Here is a 19,506-nt window from a genome sequence, read left to right as displayed (position 1 = left end):
TTCCTGATGAACTTTGCATACCACATGTAGGCAGTAGCTGCCACACAAGGCCGTACCTCATGGAAAAAAAAAAAGAATTACTGACAGTTGAGTAAATATGAAGAGAACAACATAACAGTAATGACTAATATTAACGAAGGAAAGCCTCTACCTACCATGTTATCTATATACTGCATGTGTCTTCAATTCCTCAGTGTGATTCTGGTCAATGTCCACCCACTGCGTCCACCAGGAATGGTGACTCCCTGCATGATACAACACTCTACATATCAAATCACTAATTGGTGACAAGTAAGCTATTCTGCACACCTGTAGGATTATTACTGCTGAGCCTGCTGTAGATTTAATGTGATTATAATCAGAGAGCATTACTAAGTTTGTCACTAAAGAGTTCTTACCATAGTCAGCGTCGATGAAGATGGGCACAGCTCCAGTGACCTGGGACATGGCATCCAGGTCACAGGTAATGCCAGCGGTTTCTCTCAACGTCATTGTTCGGTACAAATGGTTTACGAACCTCTGTCAACCTGACGACTCCCACCACTTCGACCTCACACTCCACCTGCAGAAAGGGAGTATTACACTCAGTCCCTTAGCCTGAACAGGCTCAGAGTGACTGAGAAGCTTTGAGTGCAGTTATTTACATCAGTTTAACTTTGTGTTAATGGTTGCGTGAGGCTGGAAGCTGACACTAATGGCAATTTCCATTAGCACGGACTCTACGCGACTCAACCTAGGTAGTTTTCCGATTACAATGAGTGCCGTCTCATCACGGGTGGAGTCGTCATAGCACAAATACACTTCTGAGCTTTTTCAGCTTCTCCCGGACACTGCTTCATTGTTCTACTGTATCTGTGGACGGCCATCCGCTCTGAGACCTCCTGATAAACTTTCTCGTGCGAGTCACACCGCCTAGCTCCGTCTGTATTCTTTGGTCCACCACCCAAGACAGAAAAGTCTCGACCTCTTCATTCGCCCACAGTACAGGTCTGGTTGCCATATTCAAATTTTACCAAGTTCCACGAGAGTTGTCAGCTTCTTTTTGTTTTTTTTTGAAGGACTCGCTCTCGTGTGTCGTCACTCCCTGTCCAATCAGTGGCCTGTAGACGTCACATTATCAGCTTGATTCAGCTTGCTTGAACTCCGGCTGAGTAGGAACTAAAAGAGTACCTGTACCAGATACTATGTCCTAATGGAACACCTCACAAACCAAGTAGAGTCGAGCGGAGTAGGTCCTAATGGAAAAGCGCCATTAATGAGTAGCACTGTCAAGTTATTGAAATGCGTCTGCCAAAAGCCCGTTGTCAGAAATCTTACTATGATAAAAGGGACCAAGAACCAGTTTCACAAAGAGAACAAATTTTAATTCTGGTACATTACGAACTTTTAACTTATATGGCTTGAAATGAGTCAGTCTTTGTTTTTTGTGTAACGTGTGTTAAATCAACGTAAGAGAAACATCGAGACTGTCCAACACTACAGATCAGACCTGAAATACTAACCTGCCCCTGCATCCTGGTCTCTGGTCTTATTTTCTGCCTTGGGACATATCCTCTGTTCACCAGGATTGTGATGCTTAGTAACACAAACAGCACAGATCAGTGGTGAATAACATGTCGGATCCAGATGTGCAGGTCAGGCTGTGATGCTTTATCTGGTTCTTTACCCGAGGTCAGTGCAGTGGAACGGAGTGATGACATTAGCGCCAGTCTCTCCGCTTGAAGACAGCGTCCCTGCCTCTCTGGCCTCTTTCTCTGGGTTGACTGGTGAGCGGGGGAGATGTACAGCTCCTGAGAGTGGTCGTACTTTCCACGCACTCTCACCCTCCTGTATTCCAGGCTGTTCAGCTCATGAGGACTAGGATACAGGCAGAAAAATGACAAGCAAAAGCACACTGAAGCCTAGCATACACACATATAGACATTGAGGACGCACATATGACAAATAATGAGGCTTGTTTGATTTTTATATAAACTTAAAAGTCTTTGGAGGATGCAAAAGAGAAAAATAAATGACTTATTTTCTGTGTGTATTTATGGCTCCAGCACGCTTCAGGATTTGGTCCTGTAAGAATTAGTTTTTCACATTTGTGTTTATTGCTATTTTGGATGTTGTCAACAGTGAAGCCTATTTCATCATCATACATTTGTACACCAAATCTGTCTAAAAGACTTTAGTGCAGGGGTGTCAAACTCATTTTAGTTCATGGGCCACATCCAGCCCACTTAATCTCAAGTTAACCGAACATGTTGACAACGTTAGTAAAGTCCCTAAATTGATTCTTTAAGAGGTTGTGCCACGACTAAGACAGGTGACTTATCTTTTTCTGAACCATTACTGATAAAATATTGATAACAGTGGGCCTAATACTTAGAAATGTTTCTAGATTTTTGGATTAATTATATTAAATTACTTGTTATTATCTGTGCAACTTCACAGAACTTCAGTGCACGGCTATCAACAATCAGACTCAAGGTCCTTACACACCGGGAGCGATGCGAATTGCGAAATATTGTCCATACATATCAAGCACGATGCGTTTTGCGACTTTCCGAAGGGGAGGAAGACGCGTCCCAGGAGGAAGCGAGAAAGAAAAAAAGAAAAAGAAAGCGCAGCACATGGGTGCACCCAATACTACAAAAAAAAAAAAAAGAGAGAGAAACTTGGTGAGTTCCACTGCTTGGTTCAGGAGCTTACACTATACCACGGTCGCTTCAAGAACTTATTTCGGATGTCCGTCGGCCAGTTTGAGGTTCTTCTGAAACAGCTAGCTCCAAGTTTGAAGAAGCAAAGGACTAATTTCAGGGAGCCGATTGATCCGGAGCAGCGACTGGCCATGTGTCTGCAACAGTTGTTTATAATGTGCGTATTTAATGAGCGGAAAGTTCTGTTTGATTGTTCACAGTTCTTCGTGTACAAAAAACAAAACGAAAACCCCGCGATTCTGACGGTTTCTTTAAAAGCCTACACATGTCTGAATCTCAGAGATCGCCGATTAAGCAGAAATCCAGTGTCACTGACCTGTCCCAGCAGCAGCTGGAGCGGGACGTCGCAACAACACGCAGTCTGATTGGTCAGAAGTGGTCACAAGAATGCGAACTTTAGAAAATCGACCGTGATGCGAAAAAAATAAATGCAGCAAAATCGCTGAGCGAGAAAACGTTGCCGATGTGAACGCGTGTATTGACAGGATGCAGGTTTCGAAAAAAATATTGACGTCCCAAAAAAAACGCACGTAAAAAACGCACCCGGGTGTGTAAGGACCTTCAGTATGACGTGCTGTTTGACCTTGACGTGTGATCGAGCATTTCCTTACTCAAGAGGAAGAGGAATAGGCTCTGCATTGGTGAGTCTCATCAGGTCATCAATCAGTGATATTTTCCACTGCCGCCCTTTTCACCTACACCGAAAAAAAGTAGTAAATTCCACAACAACAACAAAGACACATCAGGGTACTTCATCTTAAAAGTGGAGACAAAACTGATTGTGCTGTACCTGCCATGAGCCAAGGCCAAAGGTGGTGACGGGGAATGAGCAGCAGGAACCATTTGAGAAAGGAATCTTCTCCTTTTTCTGCTGCTGTGGTGCTGGACAGTCGGCCAAAGTTGATGAACCTGCCTGGAAACGTACAGTGCAAAGTAGAGTCTTTATGGAATCTAACTTGATTAAGTCATGTCAAATGCTTAATTAAGGAATTAGCTATGGATGTTACCCCAGATGTTAGCATGTTATCAAACTGGAATTGTTTTTGCAAGATCTTGCTGGATTATTACAGATAATAAGCAGTATTAATATAAGTAATTTGCCATTGTATCACTATAAAGTAGGGAATAACTGAAAGGAAGATTGCAATCAAAACTTGAATAGACAAACTCCAACACAAGACTTCACTAAAATGCCTGAGTTGATTAATATTTACTATATGTGTAATTTTAAAGCTTCAATTTTCATCATTTATTTCTCTAGTTTTGGTAGCTGGCTATTACGTATTGTGGGCAGGGCATTGTTCAGGATCACAGAGTGATGACAGATAGAGGCAAAAACTGGAAACATTAGATCTGACATATACTTGTAGCTAAATGTAAATGTAAAAATATCTATCATGGTACAAAAAGAAGCTATTTTAAATAGGGAGTGACTGTAACTTACATTTCAGATGCACAACAGGAATGTTTCCCAGAACATCAGTCTATTAAATAGTCAGTCCTCATAATGCCAATAAGTGAAATACCATGTATGGGATGAAACGTTTTTCTGGTACTAAATGTTTTTATATGGAATCTAAGCTTCAGCATATAAACTATTGGTACCTTTTGCAAACGAACAAACAAAAAACTAAATCACTTGTATTGTCCTCCTGTATTTCTTCTTTTAGTTGACATTGCCAACATGGTAAGTGTTTACTGTTTTTAAAATAATGGAAGTGAAAGAAGTGAGCTGAAAGTGTCATCATGAGCATCATTTTTCATACCATCTGCACGTTTGAAGAGTGGAAGTCTGCTCAGCAACAAAGTCCTCTTGATGTAAATGACATGAGTCTGCAATGATAGAAAACACACTGAACTTCGGTGACATTCAGATAGTATTTTGTTCGAGAAGTAAGTAACGCAAAAAAACGTACCTGTTTCTTTAGTGTCAGAAGCACCTTGCTGGTATAGGCCAGCAGTGGTTTCAATGAAGTCATGCTGGTTCAAAACACTGATGAAAATCGGGTAGAAATGGATGAAACAACCGACTACATAAGAGCTACATAACTGACATCCAACATGTTTCTGCTCGGAGGGGGACAGAGTTTAGTGTTACTACTTCCGGTATAGTGAAGCTCCGCCCCGTTAGGTTTACACACGTGTGTTCAGAAATGTGTTGATATTTTTTATCCGTGAATTTCTCCGTTTTCATTGTGTTTCAGCTTAATTAAAGGCGGTTCATTTGTCGACATGGATCTCGCCTCTAAGGACTCGTACATTCAAAACTTGCAAGCAAAGTCTTTTCTCAACGAGACCAGGAGCCAAAGAAGAGACCGTTTGGTAATGTTAGCTTCATATTTCTGCTAATTTCCTCCTTCCAACACAATTTTCTGTTCTATAGGTGGAAGCTTTAATGTGTGCTCTTGTAATTTATGTGCTAGCTGTTGTAGTAAAAGGTGTAAAATTCAGTATATGTCATAAAAATTCCAGTTTATTACCACAGTTCACCAGAGGAGGTGCTCCACTGCAGCCTTTCCTGATCGTGTTCATTTATCCATGTCAAATAGCAGGAATAGTTAATTATTTACAATTGTGTGTGTATATATATTCACATTTTCATAATATATTTATCGTTTGGGCCTATTCAGATATTAGGACAATTTTGTGTAACTTTTTTCTTTATCTGACGTTTTTGCAGACAAATAATTGTTTAGTTCGATTGATTGCAGTATTGTAGCTTTACAGGTTCAAGGCCATAAAAAAGATTTAAATGAAGCAATATCTGAGGAGAAAATCACATGTGCAGCCTATGATTGGAGGCTTCAAAAAGAATTTCCCTCATTTTAAGGAGTCAAACAAAAATTGATCATCAAAGTAATTGTTAATCGCAGCCTTAAACAACAGAAAAGTACAATTTATTGTGCAAGAATTATTTAGCCTGCCAGTTTCAAAAATGTAAACAGATTTCTAATAACAGAAACACTTCCAAAGTTGAGGCCTAGCTATGCTTATCATCATCCACTTAAAAAAAAAAGCAACAAAATGTTTACAGCTGACTACATTAGTCTCTGAGGAGAAGAGTCACCCACTATGTCAGCTGAAACTGGAGATTGTTTCTTAGAAAATGAGGAAACAAGATGATTATGAGGTTAGCAATGCGGTAACAAAATCATAAGATCTGCACTGACTTATTTTCCTTAAATTAGTTTGTATTGCCAAACTAGTTTAGTTCCTGTCTGCTAACTGCAATGACATTTCAAAACGGCTAATATCTCAGGTATTTTCTCGATTAATTGATTACTTTATTTTATGATGAAAACTGTCAACCATTGTTTGCCAAAGCCCAAAACAATGTCCTCAAATGTCTTGTTTTGTCCGCAACCCATTGATATTCAGTTTACTGTCATAGATGAGCAAAGACACAAGAAAATCTTAATCTTTCAGAAGCTGGAATTGGTTGATTTAAATGTATTTGTTTCTTATAAAGGCAAACTCAAACTAATAATTGGTATTAAATGTAATAATTAACAACAAATTTATTAGTCAATTAATTGCTTCAGGTACATGTGAAAAGCAAATGATTGCGCATCGGATCTACATTAACCAATTTTTCTACAATTAGTGTGTATTGCATAAACCTTATAAGTTCCTAGTCTGATAGCTGTACAGATAATTACACCAAGGCAGTGAATAGACTACTATGAATATTCTGTGTAGTATACGTGATCGTTAAAACGTGTGTTTGTCTGTTTGTAGTTCATTTCAAAGGTAAAAGTGATGCTGGTGAACCAAAGAAGAAGAAAAAATGCAAAAAGAAGCATTTTAAAGACAAGGGCGCTGATGAAAAGACTCCCAAACCCCAAAAGAAGACTCAGCCCTCTCCAGCAGCACAGAAAAGTCCGGCAACAGGAAAAGCACATGGGCCCAAACCTCAGAGTGTAAATGGAGCTACGACACAGAAGCCTCAAGGTACAGTAAGCTTATGCAAGTTCAGTAAAGCTCTAATGTCATAGTGTTGATTTAGGATTTCCTTTGCATTTTGGATCTCATTTTTTCTTCTTTTTTCTTAAAGGAGGAAATGCAGACTCCAGCTTTTCCACAGTAGATGTCCTGCGCAAGAGGCTACATGAAAAGATTGAAGAGTCCAGAGGCCAGGTATGCAATATTTCAAAAGTGCAGAAAATCAGTTGTAAAGGAAGTTAGAGCCCATTTAAAACATTACATTTGGATGCTCTTATGCTCATTCTGATGCGAATTGGAAACTGTGCAGATTGAAAGATCAGATCCAGTTAAATAGATTTCATGTCTAACATCATGCATTTATGGAGTTAAATCAAGTCCTAGCTGTGACCAGAACATGCGTGGCAGGAATTTGTTATAGTTTAATTTGGTTGGTAGAAACTTAGATTTGATACAGGAGATACTGCAGACACTAAAGGACTGAATTATGTATGTGCAGTTAAATTCAACATGAAGAAGACTGACCTCTGTTGTACTTTGGACATTCTTAACTTTATTGTTTGAAACTAATCATGTTGACTCATCTTTTTAAGGGACCCCCAAAGGATGCGTTATCAGAGGCAGTCCAGGCAAAGCGTGCAAAGCGAAAGCTCGAGCGGGAGCGCAAGAAGAGGAAGAGGAAAGAATTTCTCATGAAGAAACTGGCAGAGAAAAATGGCCAGGAGCAGATTCCAGAGATAAAACAGGAACAACAGCCTGCTCCTGCCTCCAGCAAAAGAAATGAGACAGCTATTGTGTTCAACAAGGTGGAGACTGTGGAAGAGGGATACGTAGATAAAATACAGAAAAAGAAGAACAAGAAACGGAGTGTAAAGGGTCAGGTTACGCCACTGACGGGAAAGAATTACAAGCAGCTCCTCAGCCGTGTGGAGGCCCGCAAAGCAAAGGTGGAACAGCTGAGGGAGAAAGACGAGGAAAAGGCCCGTGAACTGGAGAAGAAGATCCAGTGGACCAACCTGCTCTATAAGGCAGAGGGCATCAAAATCAAAGACGACGAGGACATGCTGCGAGCCTCACTGAAGAAGAAGGAGAAGAGGCATGATCAGAGGAAGAAGCGCTGGAACAAACGTAGCGAGAACATCGTAGAAAAGATGCAGCATCGGCAGGACAAGAGGCGGAAGAACCTCCAGAAACGCAAACAAGTCAAAACGGAGAAGAAGAAGGACAGGGCGAGAAAAAAGGGCAGAGTACTGCCTGAGGACTTGAAAAAAGCTGCAGTTTAGAGGAAAAAGATAACTTATGAAATGTCCAATAAGTAAATCAGTCTCTATATTGCACTGGCGTGATATGGAAGTGTGTTAATTGTGCAAATATTGGTTCAAATGTCCACCATCTTGTTGTCCAGGAGTATTATGTGTCATGGTCAATAAAATACACGGAAACATCGATTGTCAGGTTTGTTTGCTTATTTTACGAAAAAAATAACCCTATGGGTATATGTCTTTGGAAGGAATAACTTGACACTTCAGGCAAGAAGCTAAATGGATATCTTTGCAAGAGCTAGATGAGAAGATTAATACCACAATTTATGTCTCTTCCTTAAAATGTGAAGCTAGAATGCTGCTGGTTAGTTAAATTAGCATAGTATTCAGAATAGAAAGCTTGCCTGCATTGGCTGAAAGTTTAAAAAAAACACCTGCCAGAATTTGCTCAGTTATTTACATGTTTTATATTTTCCTAAACCTGTATAGAAATGATGTAAAAACGGCAATATTTAGTTTCATGTAGGGGTTTTGTGAGGAACTACTTCTTTGAAAAGCGCAGTGATTAAAGCCTGTACTGAGGTTGCCTGGCCATAGACATATATACGGATATATGTATATATGTCTATGTGCCTGGCAACCTGCGGCGGAGGCATTTGAATGAGTGGTATGAACTCCGGAAGATAACATACTTTAAACGCATTTCCCAAAATGTTTAACTAGGGTGATATCAGCTAAAATGGGCCACTTTTTGGTAAATCGCTTGTAGCACTAACAAAAAACAATGTATTCTATTAAAATGTGGTTTTATGGCTAGTAATGGATGTTTTCTTTTAATTTTGTTTTGAAATTATCTAGTAAATCAGATTGTTTAGTTCCTACAGGTCTTGATACATCAGCTGTACCAATTTTTTTACACAAGCAAAGTTCAGGTAAAATGGGCCAGCTGATCAGGTAAAATGGGACGCTTATCAGGTAAGTTGGGCCAGTCCAACTGCAAAGGGATAGTCATCAATTTTTATTGTAAAAAAAAACTGTCAATATGGCAACATACTGTGTAAGAACAATTTAATAATATCAGGACAATTCATTACATTGTAAATGATTAACTGATCTGCTCATGGCAAATGTATTGAATCCACATGGCACCGTGTACTTGGATATAAAACACATAAATAATGATAAAAAAAACAACTGCAACCTACTAGGTCTACAAATGGGATGAATGCATACACTGAACCTCGATAATATCTAAATAGTCAAAATTTTAAAATGTGTATGTGCTTAGGTAGGTACATATGTCATAGCCTAGGCTACTTAAACCACAAATTTAAATACAGTCCTGACAGGTGAAGCCGTCATCATCATAGATGTCGTTCTCTTTGCCACAGCTCTCATGGCACCAGATTGAACACTAGACACTTGATCCATTCCTCTGTTGCCTTTGGGTCATCTCTTTTCCTCTCTGGTCCTTGTTCCTCCTCTCTTCATCTATCCTCAACTGTTCTCTCACTTTCTGTCTCCTCTGCTTGTCTCCTTTCTTCCTCCATCTCTCAGTCCCTCTCTCTTTTCCTCTCACTTGCTTCTTGTTTGCCATACTAACTGCAGATAAAGTCAGTGGATTGCTACTAAAAACACTGATCATCATTGTTTTTAGGCAGATGCATCCTTTTCACATAAATGCCTACTCCATTCCCTTCAAATGTGTACATGTGTGCATGTGTGACTGACAAAAAGGGTGGCCCATTTTAGCTGAAACCAGGGGGCCCAACTTACCTGAATAGGTTCAGCTAAATTGGGCCACTAACAAAAACGTCAATCTTTGAAAAATAATGTCCAAATACCAAACTTTGAGCATTATTTCTGATAGGTGTCATCAAGACAGATATTATACATCAAAAATTTTATATATACACGTTTCTTTAATTGACTTATCATCCTTATAATTTTTATCAGAAATTCTTATGCCAGTCCACTCACCACGCAGTTTTCCGGTGCAGTGTGGATTTGAATCTTATCTCCGCTCACAAAAACAACCACAGACCAATAAAATCTGTTGTTTCATGTTAAGTACAGTTGTGGCAAACATTTGAGACCATTTGCTGTCATTGGCTCTAAAAATCAGAGGGGCTATGACATCCAAAGCTTAAATGGCCCATTTTACCTGATGGCCCAATTTACCTGATATCACCCTATTCTAAATACAATTACCAAGTTTAAATTCTTATCACTTAATATACTGCAGTTGGCTCCGGAGCTGGTTGTGTGAGTGACGGTGGATGTGTTTGTCGGTGTAAACCGTCAGTGTCGCTGTTTCTGACCGTCTCGCTCCGCCCAGACAGGAAGTGAAAATGAAAGACAAGGAGGTTGAAGGGGAGGTGCCAGAAGTTAATTCGTCTTTCACCGCTATACAAATATTTACTGCAAAGTTAAATGACAGTGTCAAGTAAGACGAAACGTTAATAGCGCTATTTCGTATTATTCGGTGACGGCTTCAAATCAGTGCTGTGCTGTGCTGTGCTGTGCTGTCCGAGGCGATGATTATCATTGATGGGAATAATCAGGAATGTGGCTGCTAGTGTGATTGTAATTCGTCAGAGTTCAGTCAGAAACAATCACAAGGTGAGTGCAGCTGCAGTGAACAGAACAGAAATGTTAATACAGTGGCTAAAAATTAATAAAATTGTGTTTTAATTCTAGATAATCATGTCCAGACGGCTTCATGCACGCAGAACAGACGGTGTGGATAAAAACGTCTGGTGAGTGGACTTTGACTTGAGCTGTGTTGGTAGCTGCTCTCAGTCAGATCTTCAGAGGAATGTCTGCTACTTCTTGTCTCATATTAGTGTATTGAGTCGAGCCTGTCAGAGAATTTAATGTCACTCACCAGTGCTGTTGATAACCATCTGATTGGTGGATCACAGGGGTGGCACACAACCTAGACCAGATTCATTCCTGCTACTTTCCTTTTCTTACACTGAGTTACTGGCCTTATTTTATATTTCCATTATTTTGGGAAGTGAAGTAGTCAGATTGTTGCTTTCATTTTCTGTTTGAGTAAACCGTTGGACAACTATCTCTGACTTTGATACTAAAGGAATCTTGAAAGAAATGAAGAACTCTCAGATTGTTTTCTATTCTACACGTTTTTAACAGTCAAGTAATTTGTTTTGAAACATGCGTAATTGTAATGGATTATGATCTTACCTATTTACTTGTGCAGATACTTTTCAATATGGTTGCAGGAGCACTGGTATCATAATATGGTTGTCGCAGTGGATGGTTTTTGGTTCTTTATGATAGTTTTAGTAACATTGTTGCATTTCCTGGCCTATTTTTGCACCAACAGGGTTGAGTTTACACAGCTAGCAGCAGACTACAAAGCAGTGAACCTCGGACAGGGATTTCCTGACTTTTCCCCCCCTCAGTTTATCCAGGATGCTTTCTGTAAAGCCATAAATGGAGGACCCCAAATGCACCAGTACACCCGAGCTTTTGTAAGTGGAAATAAACACTAGAGCACATGTTTATGCTTCTATGAATATGAGAAAAATATGTAAATTTTTAAGGTTGGGATTATTTTCACACATGTTTATCAGATATTAATAAGACTAGAGGACCTAAAAACAAACAGTGAGAGTCGCTTTATGTTTTTATGCTATTTCTTTCCTCAGGGCCATCCTCCTCTTGTAAAAAATCTGGCTAAATTCTTCAGTAGGATTGTAGGACATGACATCGATCCCCTTGAAGACATCCTGGTGACAGTTGGAGCATATCAGGCTCTCTTCTCTGCATTTCAGGCGCTGGTTGATGAAGGAGATGAGGTACAAAAGGCAACAGTCACATTAGGCTGAGATGTTCTGTTGTGAAGCAAGAATTAGGGAAAATAGCAGTTTAAAATCAGTAATTGTTTGTGTGTGTGTATTGTCAGGAAAATTCTTCAGTGGAATCTTGACTCCTCCAAATTAATGCTCAGAGTCATCTCTCAAGTTAAAGCAACGTTTTACTTACGAAAGGAATCACTTGGACAGGGCACAGTCTGAACGAATGACTGACAATAGGTGGAAACTGTCTAGGTTTTAAGCAGGCACATAAACAAGTTACATTACCATGAGTTACAGAATGTTCTTTCAAACTGATATCATCAATTTCTGAGCAGCCAGTTTCAACCGGCTGCTTACAAAGCCAACTTCTTATATTTACATGGCCAAAGTTAATCACGGAAGTTTCCTGAGTACATTGGGTTATGTGAATTCATATCCACACAGTTATCCAGTAGTTTGAAATCACTCTGTAGTTAACTACGCTGTAATTAAACCCCTCACAAGTTGAAATAGATGTCAAGAACTGGAAAAAAAATCCTATTATTGAATTTTATGTGTTTATAAAAAATGGAATTTGTCTTTCAGGTCATAATTGTTGAACCGTTCTTTGACTGCTACCAGCCGATGGTGGTGATGGCTGGTGGAAAGGCGGTGTATGTGCCTCTGAGACCAGTGAGTGCTTCATATTCATTTATCAGAACACGAGAACATATTTTGAGAATGTCATGTATGTGGACTTAAATATATGACTACCACAAATATTTTGTTGTTTTATTTTGATTATGACAGAGAGAGGGCAGCACTGTGCTGTCGAGTGGAGATTGGGTTCTTTCTGCAGAGGAACTGGCCAGTAAAATCACTCCACGCACAAAAGCCATTGTTATCAACACTCCCAACAACCCACTGGGCAAGGTATGACCTGTGATGTGCTTTAAAAGGAGATCTTGTTTTGCTCAGATATTGCACCAGTATGAGTTTGAGAGTGATGCACATACATCTGCTGTCCTGGGTGTGAAACATCCAACTGATATGATTTTTTTTTTTTCCCGTGGAGCTTTGTTGTTTTATAGAATGTTCTCGTTCGTTACAGGTTTATAAGACTGAGGAGCTCCAGATGATTGCAGATCTGTGTATCAAACACAATTTGCTGTGCATCAGTGATGAGGTGTACGAGTGGCTCACATATGATGGAGCCAAGCATGTAAAGATAGGTGAGATGCAGCCAGAGCAGAATGCACACAAACCAGAGAGCAGCATTATCATTATCTGTTGTTATGTTTGTGTCATCGACAGCCAGCCTTCCTGGTATGTGGGAACGAACTGTTACTATTGGGAGTGCTGGAAAGACCTTCAGTGCGACTGGATGGAAGGTAACACATAGAGTGCAATGTCCTTTTCTTACTTGCTGCACGTTGTTAATTTGACCTGATTTGACTGGAGACATATGTGTGTGTGTGTTTTTTTTTTTTTCAGGTTGGCTGGGTCATCAGCTCTGAACATTTAATCAAACACATGAAAACCATCCATCAGAACTCTGTTTACCACTGTGCAACAGCTGCTCAGGTGAACACATAATTCCTTGAAAAAACATTCGTACTGTGTCATTTTTCAGGACTGGGTTGACAAAGCGTAAGAAATGTAATTCCTTTTAGCAGTGTTGTGCATTTCTGGCTTTAGTTATTCGCAAAAGGGGTGACTTAGACTCCATGCAGTCAGAAGACCACTGCGACCCAAAAAAAGCACAGTCTGCTTCAAACTTGTCACTGCTCTTAATTGGGTCCATAGCAATACACACACCAAGAACACAGTCAGATCAAATTACCAGTTGTTGAGAAAACAGATATACAGACAGACAAACGTCTCCCATTCAGTTATAATTTCATAATCTCAATCCCAGAGCCTCCAGAATTACAGAATGTCATACTAGCCTTTAGGGAAAACAGAAATGGACATGATGCACCATTTATGATTGTCATGCAGCTACACACGTGGACAAAATTGTTGGTACCCCTCAGTTAAAGAAGGAAAAACCCACAATTCTCACTGAAATCACTTGAAACTCACAAAAGTAACAATAAATAAAAATTTATTGAAAATTAAATAATCAAAAACAGCCATTACTTTTGAATTGTTGATTAACATAATTATTTAAAAAAACAAACTAATGAAACAGGCCTGGACAAAAATGATGGTACCTCTATAAAAGATTGAAAACTATTTGACCAGAGTGACATGATTAACTCAGGTGTGTCATTTAATTGACATCACAGGTGTTTCCAAACTCATAATCAGTCAGTCTGCCTATTTAAAGGGAGACAAGTAGTCACCCTGCTGTTTGGTGAAAAGGTGTGTACCACACTGAACATGGACAACAGAAAGCGAAGGAGAGAATTGTCCCAGGACATCCGAAAAAAAATTATTTAATTAAGACCATCTCTAAACAGCTTGAAGTTCCTGTGACAACAGTGGCTCATATTATTCAGAAGTTCAAGACCCACGGGACAGTAGCCAACCTCCCTGGACGTGGCCGCAAGAGGAAAATTGATGACAAATTGAGGAGACGGATCGTTCGAATTGTATCCAAAGAGCCCAGAGCAACCTCCAAAGAAATTAAAGGTGAACTCCAAGGCCAAGGTACATCAGTGTCAGATCGCACCATTCGTCGTTGTTTGAGCCAAAGTGGACTTCATGGGAGACGACCAAGGAGGACACCACTGCTGAAAAAAACTCATAAAAAAGCGAGACTGGAATTTGCAAAAATACATGTTGACAAGCCACAAAGCTTCTGGGAGAATGTCCTTTGGACAGATGAGACCAAACTGGAGCTTTTTGGTAAGGCACATCAACTCTATGTTCATAGACTCAAAAACCAAGCATACGAAGAAAAGAACACTGTCCCTACGGTGAAACATGGAGGAGGCTCAGTAATGTTTTGGGGCTGCTTTGCTGCATCTGGCACAGGGTGTCTTGAAAGTGTGCAAGGTACGATGAAATCTGAAGACTATCAAGGCATTCTGGGGAGAAATATGCTACCTAGTGTCAGAAAGCTTGGTCTCAGTCGCAGGTCATGGGTCTTCCAACAGGACAACGATCCAAAACACACAGCCAAAAACACCCAAGAATGGCTGAGAGAAAAGCGTTGGACTATTCTAAAATGGCCTTCTATGAGCCCAGATCTGAATCCCATTGAACATATGTGGAAGGAGCTGAAACATGCCATTTGGAGAAGACACCCATCAAACCTGAGACAACTGGAGCTGTTTGCTCATGAGGAGTGGGCCAAAATACCTGTTGTCAGCTGCAGAACGCTCATTGACAAATACAGAAATCGTTTAATTGCAGTGATTGCCTCAAAAGGTTGTGCAACAAAATATTAAGTTATGGGTACCATCATTTTTGTCCAGCCCTATTTCATTAGTTGTTTTTTTTTAAATAATTCTGTTAATCAACAATTCAAAAGTGATGGCTGATTTTGATTATTTAATTTTCAATAAATTTTTATTTATTGTTACTTTTGTGAGTTTCAAGTGATTTCAGTGAGAATTGTGGGTTTTTCCTTCTTTAACTGAGGGGTACCAACAATTTTGTCCACGTGTGTATTGTCAATAAAATTGTCTGGAAGATAAGCTTATTTCACCCATTAAAACCAACCAAGTATACAATTTACAGGGAAAAATCTGCATTTAAGGGTTTAATTTGAAAAGACTATTAGAGCTGTGCTGTTTAATTTAAGTGATTTAATGGAATATGTAAACGAGCATATATGTTTTATTACTCCACCAAGGAACGCAGAAGAGCGATGTGACGATTGGTGCACGTTTGTCTGTGAATCTCTCTGCCCATGTGCAACATTACTCAAAAATTTGGGTGACATTTTCAGGGAAAGTCACAAATGACACAAGGACTACCTCATTAGATATTGGCAGTGGTGCAGCTTGTGGTCTGGATCCACAGATTTGTTAAGAATTTCCCATTGCGAGATATAGCAGCCAGCATGGCACCACCGTAACCATGACAACAAGTGAACGCTGTGTCACTTACCTAAATCAATTTACTCGACGTGCTACATATTTCGATCATGCAATTCTGTATCTGTCCATAACGTACACATGCCTGTGCTCACGCAAGGTAATTTTTTATTTTTTGTGTTAGTTTGTGGGTAGATCTATATTACATGGCCAGATTGTTGCCATGATTTCTGAATACACAAACTGAGGAATGGACAGTCTTGGCGGAGTACTGCTTTTCTTACTATTTCATTTGTTGATTGTTTTAAATGTTTTGCTTTGTCAAGTTTACACCAATGTATGATTGATGTTAATGTTGAAACTCTTGTAGATCCTACTCAGGTCTTTTCATCCCTCCCTCTCATCAACAGGAGGCAGTAGCTCACGGATTTGAGAGGGAATACGAGATGTTTGGGAAACCAGAGAGCTACTTCAAGCAACTTCCTGCCATGCTCCATCACAAGAGAGAGAAGCTGGCCTCGTGTCTGCAGAGCGTTGGTTTACAGCCCATCATGCCAGAGGGAGGCTATTTCATGATCACTGACGTCTCCTCCATCAGTGAGCGATCAACAATCAGCTGAACTGGCTGCATTCATTCTCATCTATTTATACCGGAATTTGAATTCATATTTACTCTCTCTTTTTTTTTAACAGAGGTAAACCTCAATGACCAGAGCAACACGGATGAACCCTTTGACTTTCGATTTGTTAAATGGCTAATTAAAGAGAAGGTAAAGATTTAAGATTTCATCAAAATTATTGTTGTAGTTTATTTTGAATAAAGGAATGAAGGTGGGACAAATGCTTTGCGCCACTTTTCATTTTGGCAGACACTGCTGTATTAAAAATGTCTTTTACTTTTCCTCCTTTTTTGATTTTTCTTAATTTATTTGACTGTTTTGTCCCTGCAGGGTTTGGCAACAATCCCCGTCTCTGCGTTCTACAGTCCAGAGCACAGGAAGGAGTTTGACAAATACATTAGATTCTGTTTCGTCAAGGTAAAGATCTTATCTGTGAAAGACTCTCTGCTACAATTGCTCTGGAAAATGGGCCAGAGGGTCACTGACTAAACTGATCATTGTCAGAGCTTAGAAACCTAAGGGCTCCACACAGGCCATTTATAAGTAAGTGATTGTTCTTTGTTACACCCCAAGGACATTTGGTGGTCTTATGCCGAAAGAATAGCCTGATGAGATCTGTGAGGAGTAACACACACTCACTTTAAAAGGAATTTTATTATTGATATGATAAGGACACATTTCACCTGTATCATGACATCTTTAACTCTTCATCAAGCTTCTAATCAGTAAACACTTGCACACTTTAATACATTTGTTGGGTTTGCTGAATTTCCTTGGCACCTGTCAACATAATTTACTTGCTCCCACGTTCTCACAGGAGTTTCCATCACATCATTAATTGACATGAATGTCTCACTATGTTGCTTTTTGTTAGTTCTCTTTAATCAAAGTCACCATTTTTGTCCGACAGGAGGACTCCACGCTGGAAGCAGCAGAGGACATCTTGAGAAAGTGGAGTCAACAAGAATAAAATTAGCCGTGCTGTGAGGCATTGTCCGTCCATTTATAGTTGACTTTATCGGGCTTCTTAAAGTGGTTTGGTCTGCTTCCTCAGGAAAAATATGACAGTATTCTGTGTTTTTGATGAGCATCTACTTTCAGGAAACTCATACTAACTTGTCAATAATTATAAAAGAACTGTATAGTTGATTTTTTTTTTTAAATTAAATTAAGCACCTCTACTGTATGTCACATTTAAACTGCAGGGATATTTGTCTAAAATCACACTAAGCAAAGAGTTTAATAAAGCTTTCATAAATTGTTCTAGGTAACTCCTCTGTGCCCTGTAGCCTTGTTAAAACTTTATTTGGCTCTTGTCTGATCAATAAATTTGCATATTATAGTTCCTGAGTGTCTGTGTAGTGAGCATATTGTATGCCAAACATAAAGAAATCTAAACAGAAAATTACCCAAGCTGCTCATTTCTGTGTAGATTTGTGAGGGAAGTTTTTATTTCTTCACATTTCAGCAGCCTTTACAAAGTGTTTATCACAATAAATCAATATAATTTGTTATATTGACAGGTAGGGTCAATTGGAGTTTATGTGAAAGCGCTGATAAGAACAGTTGGTAAAGGATAATATGCAGTGCTCTGACACCGCTGAACTTTTGGCACCTAAACTATACAAGACTTTCTATGCTGTACAGACAGATATAAAATTCTGTCAGCAAACTGTTTACTCTTCTGTGCTTTTAAACATGAAAAAGAATAAGGTGGTTTCTACCAGAAGAACATCTGAGCCCCGAGTGTTTGTTAAAACTCAGTGGCAGCCTGAGCTGTTCCTCTTCTGGGACTGACAACCATCTTTCTGCTCATACATCAGATCTACATCCTCAAAGAACAACATGTGTTTATACAAAATCAAAGCCAGATTATTTTATGCAAATGTTCTCCATCAACACAAAGGATTTCAAGAATTTTACCCCTTCATTTTTTGAAGCCCATCTCACTGAGTAATTATGATGTTTACTGTACATATATAAATACTAACAGTCTGATTTAATGCAGCTGAGGGTTGCATGTGATTGCAACTTCAGGAGAGCGTTCTTTATAGTAAACAGTAAAACACCAACAAACATTTAAAAGTAACTGTACAGAGACACACGAAGGCAAGCAAAATCATCATATTTTGTAGAAATAGGTTTTTAGTTGATGACTGTCTGAAGTATTTGACCCACAGACATCAGCAGACACTGTGGTGATTCACCCAAAGGCCTTAACCACAACCATTTTCAACACTGCTTTGTCTGTGGGGCTCTCTGCCTTTATGGACTTTAGCTCAGACGGATTGAGATCAGCTGACTCACTCTGCCAATCATTCCTTTGTCCTTTATTCTTTAAGTGTGCATACTTTGCTTCTTGTTTTGACTTCCAGTGTTAGTCTAGTCCCAGTTTGCACAAAGAATTAAGTCTTGAAGTTTTTACTCATTAAAGGCACTGGAACTATAGGGATGCCAGTGATTTCAGTGTTAACAGTGTAATATCTAAAAAATATAATTTAAAATGTACCACATCAGTTCAAATATTGCATTTAAAATGTCAAAGAAAATACAAATATAAATCAGTTCAAATGCCTGCTGTTGGAGAAAAACAGGAAGTTTTAGCTGAAAACAGAGGAAGGTCAATGCTTAATGAAGCCATCATCCAATCTGGTTACTCGTCTGGAAAAATACGAGAAACAGCTTCTATCATCTTTAAATGGCAAAGCTGACCACGGCTAAGAAACAGTTTACACCAATAGTATCTGCAGCTTTTTAATTTTGTCTAGCATTGTGTTGGTAAGTATTGATTTTTAAAATATTGGCGTTTTTACAAGTTATGTATACATTACATTTCCTTTATTTTTTCTACACATTTTTATGTACAGCATCATAATTAACCAGTTATTTGGAGTATTATTAGTGCTTTACTCTTAATTTAATGACGGTAGTCTATAAACTGTTTACATATATACTATAGCCTACATTTTTTAAAACTCAAATGCAACCTAAATATTCAAAATTATTCTGTATGTTTTAGCTGTCCACTACATCAGTTGGTTTTAATTATAGCTACGAAGATCTCTGAAGGCCTCTATTGTAAGTAGTCTCAACAGGTATCAATATATCATTAATTTAAAAAAAAAAAACAAGCAAAAAAACACTGAATAAATGTAATACTTAAAGAAATGTTTTTTTTCTTTTAT

At 39.0% G+C, this 19,506-nt stretch overlaps 3 protein-coding genes across 3 annotated transcripts; 2 read left to right on the top strand and 1 right to left on the bottom strand.

Moving 5' to 3' along the window:
• Positions 1–159: 159 nt before the first annotated feature.
• On the bottom strand, positions 160–3,448 carry LOC110969285 (surfeit locus protein 1). Its single transcript, XM_051938949.1, is given in 7 exon segments — positions 160–459; positions 461–562; positions 1,503–1,575; positions 1,667–1,778; positions 1,781–1,857; positions 3,317–3,392; positions 3,445–3,448. Coding segments are annotated over 7 exon segments (744 nt in total).
• A 1,354-nt stretch (positions 3,449–4,802) lies between these two features.
• surf6 (surfeit 6) lies at positions 4,803–8,093 on the top strand. The gene is given in 5 exon segments (XM_022219336.2): positions 4,803–4,965; positions 4,968–5,027; positions 6,444–6,656; positions 6,760–6,842; positions 7,241–8,093. Coding segments are annotated over 5 exon segments (1,074 nt in total). The 5' UTR covers positions 4,803–4,937; the 3' UTR covers positions 7,931–8,093.
• Positions 8,094–10,239: 2,146 nt separating this feature from the next.
• kyat1 (kynurenine aminotransferase 1) lies at positions 10,240–17,663 on the top strand. Its single transcript, XM_022219325.2, has 13 exons — positions 10,240–10,531; positions 10,610–10,668; positions 11,259–11,406; positions 11,584–11,733; positions 12,319–12,405; positions 12,523–12,645; positions 12,824–12,944; positions 13,027–13,103; positions 13,207–13,296; positions 16,112–16,298; positions 16,395–16,471; positions 16,652–16,738; positions 17,232–17,663. Exons 1-13 carry the CDS (start codon positions 10,460–10,462, stop codon positions 17,289–17,291), a joined length of 1,338 nt encoding a protein of 445 aa, XP_022075017.1. The 5' UTR covers positions 10,240–10,459; the 3' UTR covers positions 17,292–17,663.
• Positions 17,664–19,506: the final 1,843 nt, after the last annotated feature.

The sequence above is a fragment of the Acanthochromis polyacanthus genome, chromosome 18 (assembly GCF_021347895.1).
Source record: "Acanthochromis polyacanthus isolate Apoly-LR-REF ecotype Palm Island chromosome 18, KAUST_Apoly_ChrSc, whole genome shotgun sequence".
Lineage (NCBI taxonomy): Eukaryota > Metazoa > Chordata > Actinopteri > Pomacentridae > Acanthochromis > Acanthochromis polyacanthus.
Note: the sequence above shows the minus strand (reverse complement) of the source record. Positions and strands in the feature narration are given on the sequence as shown.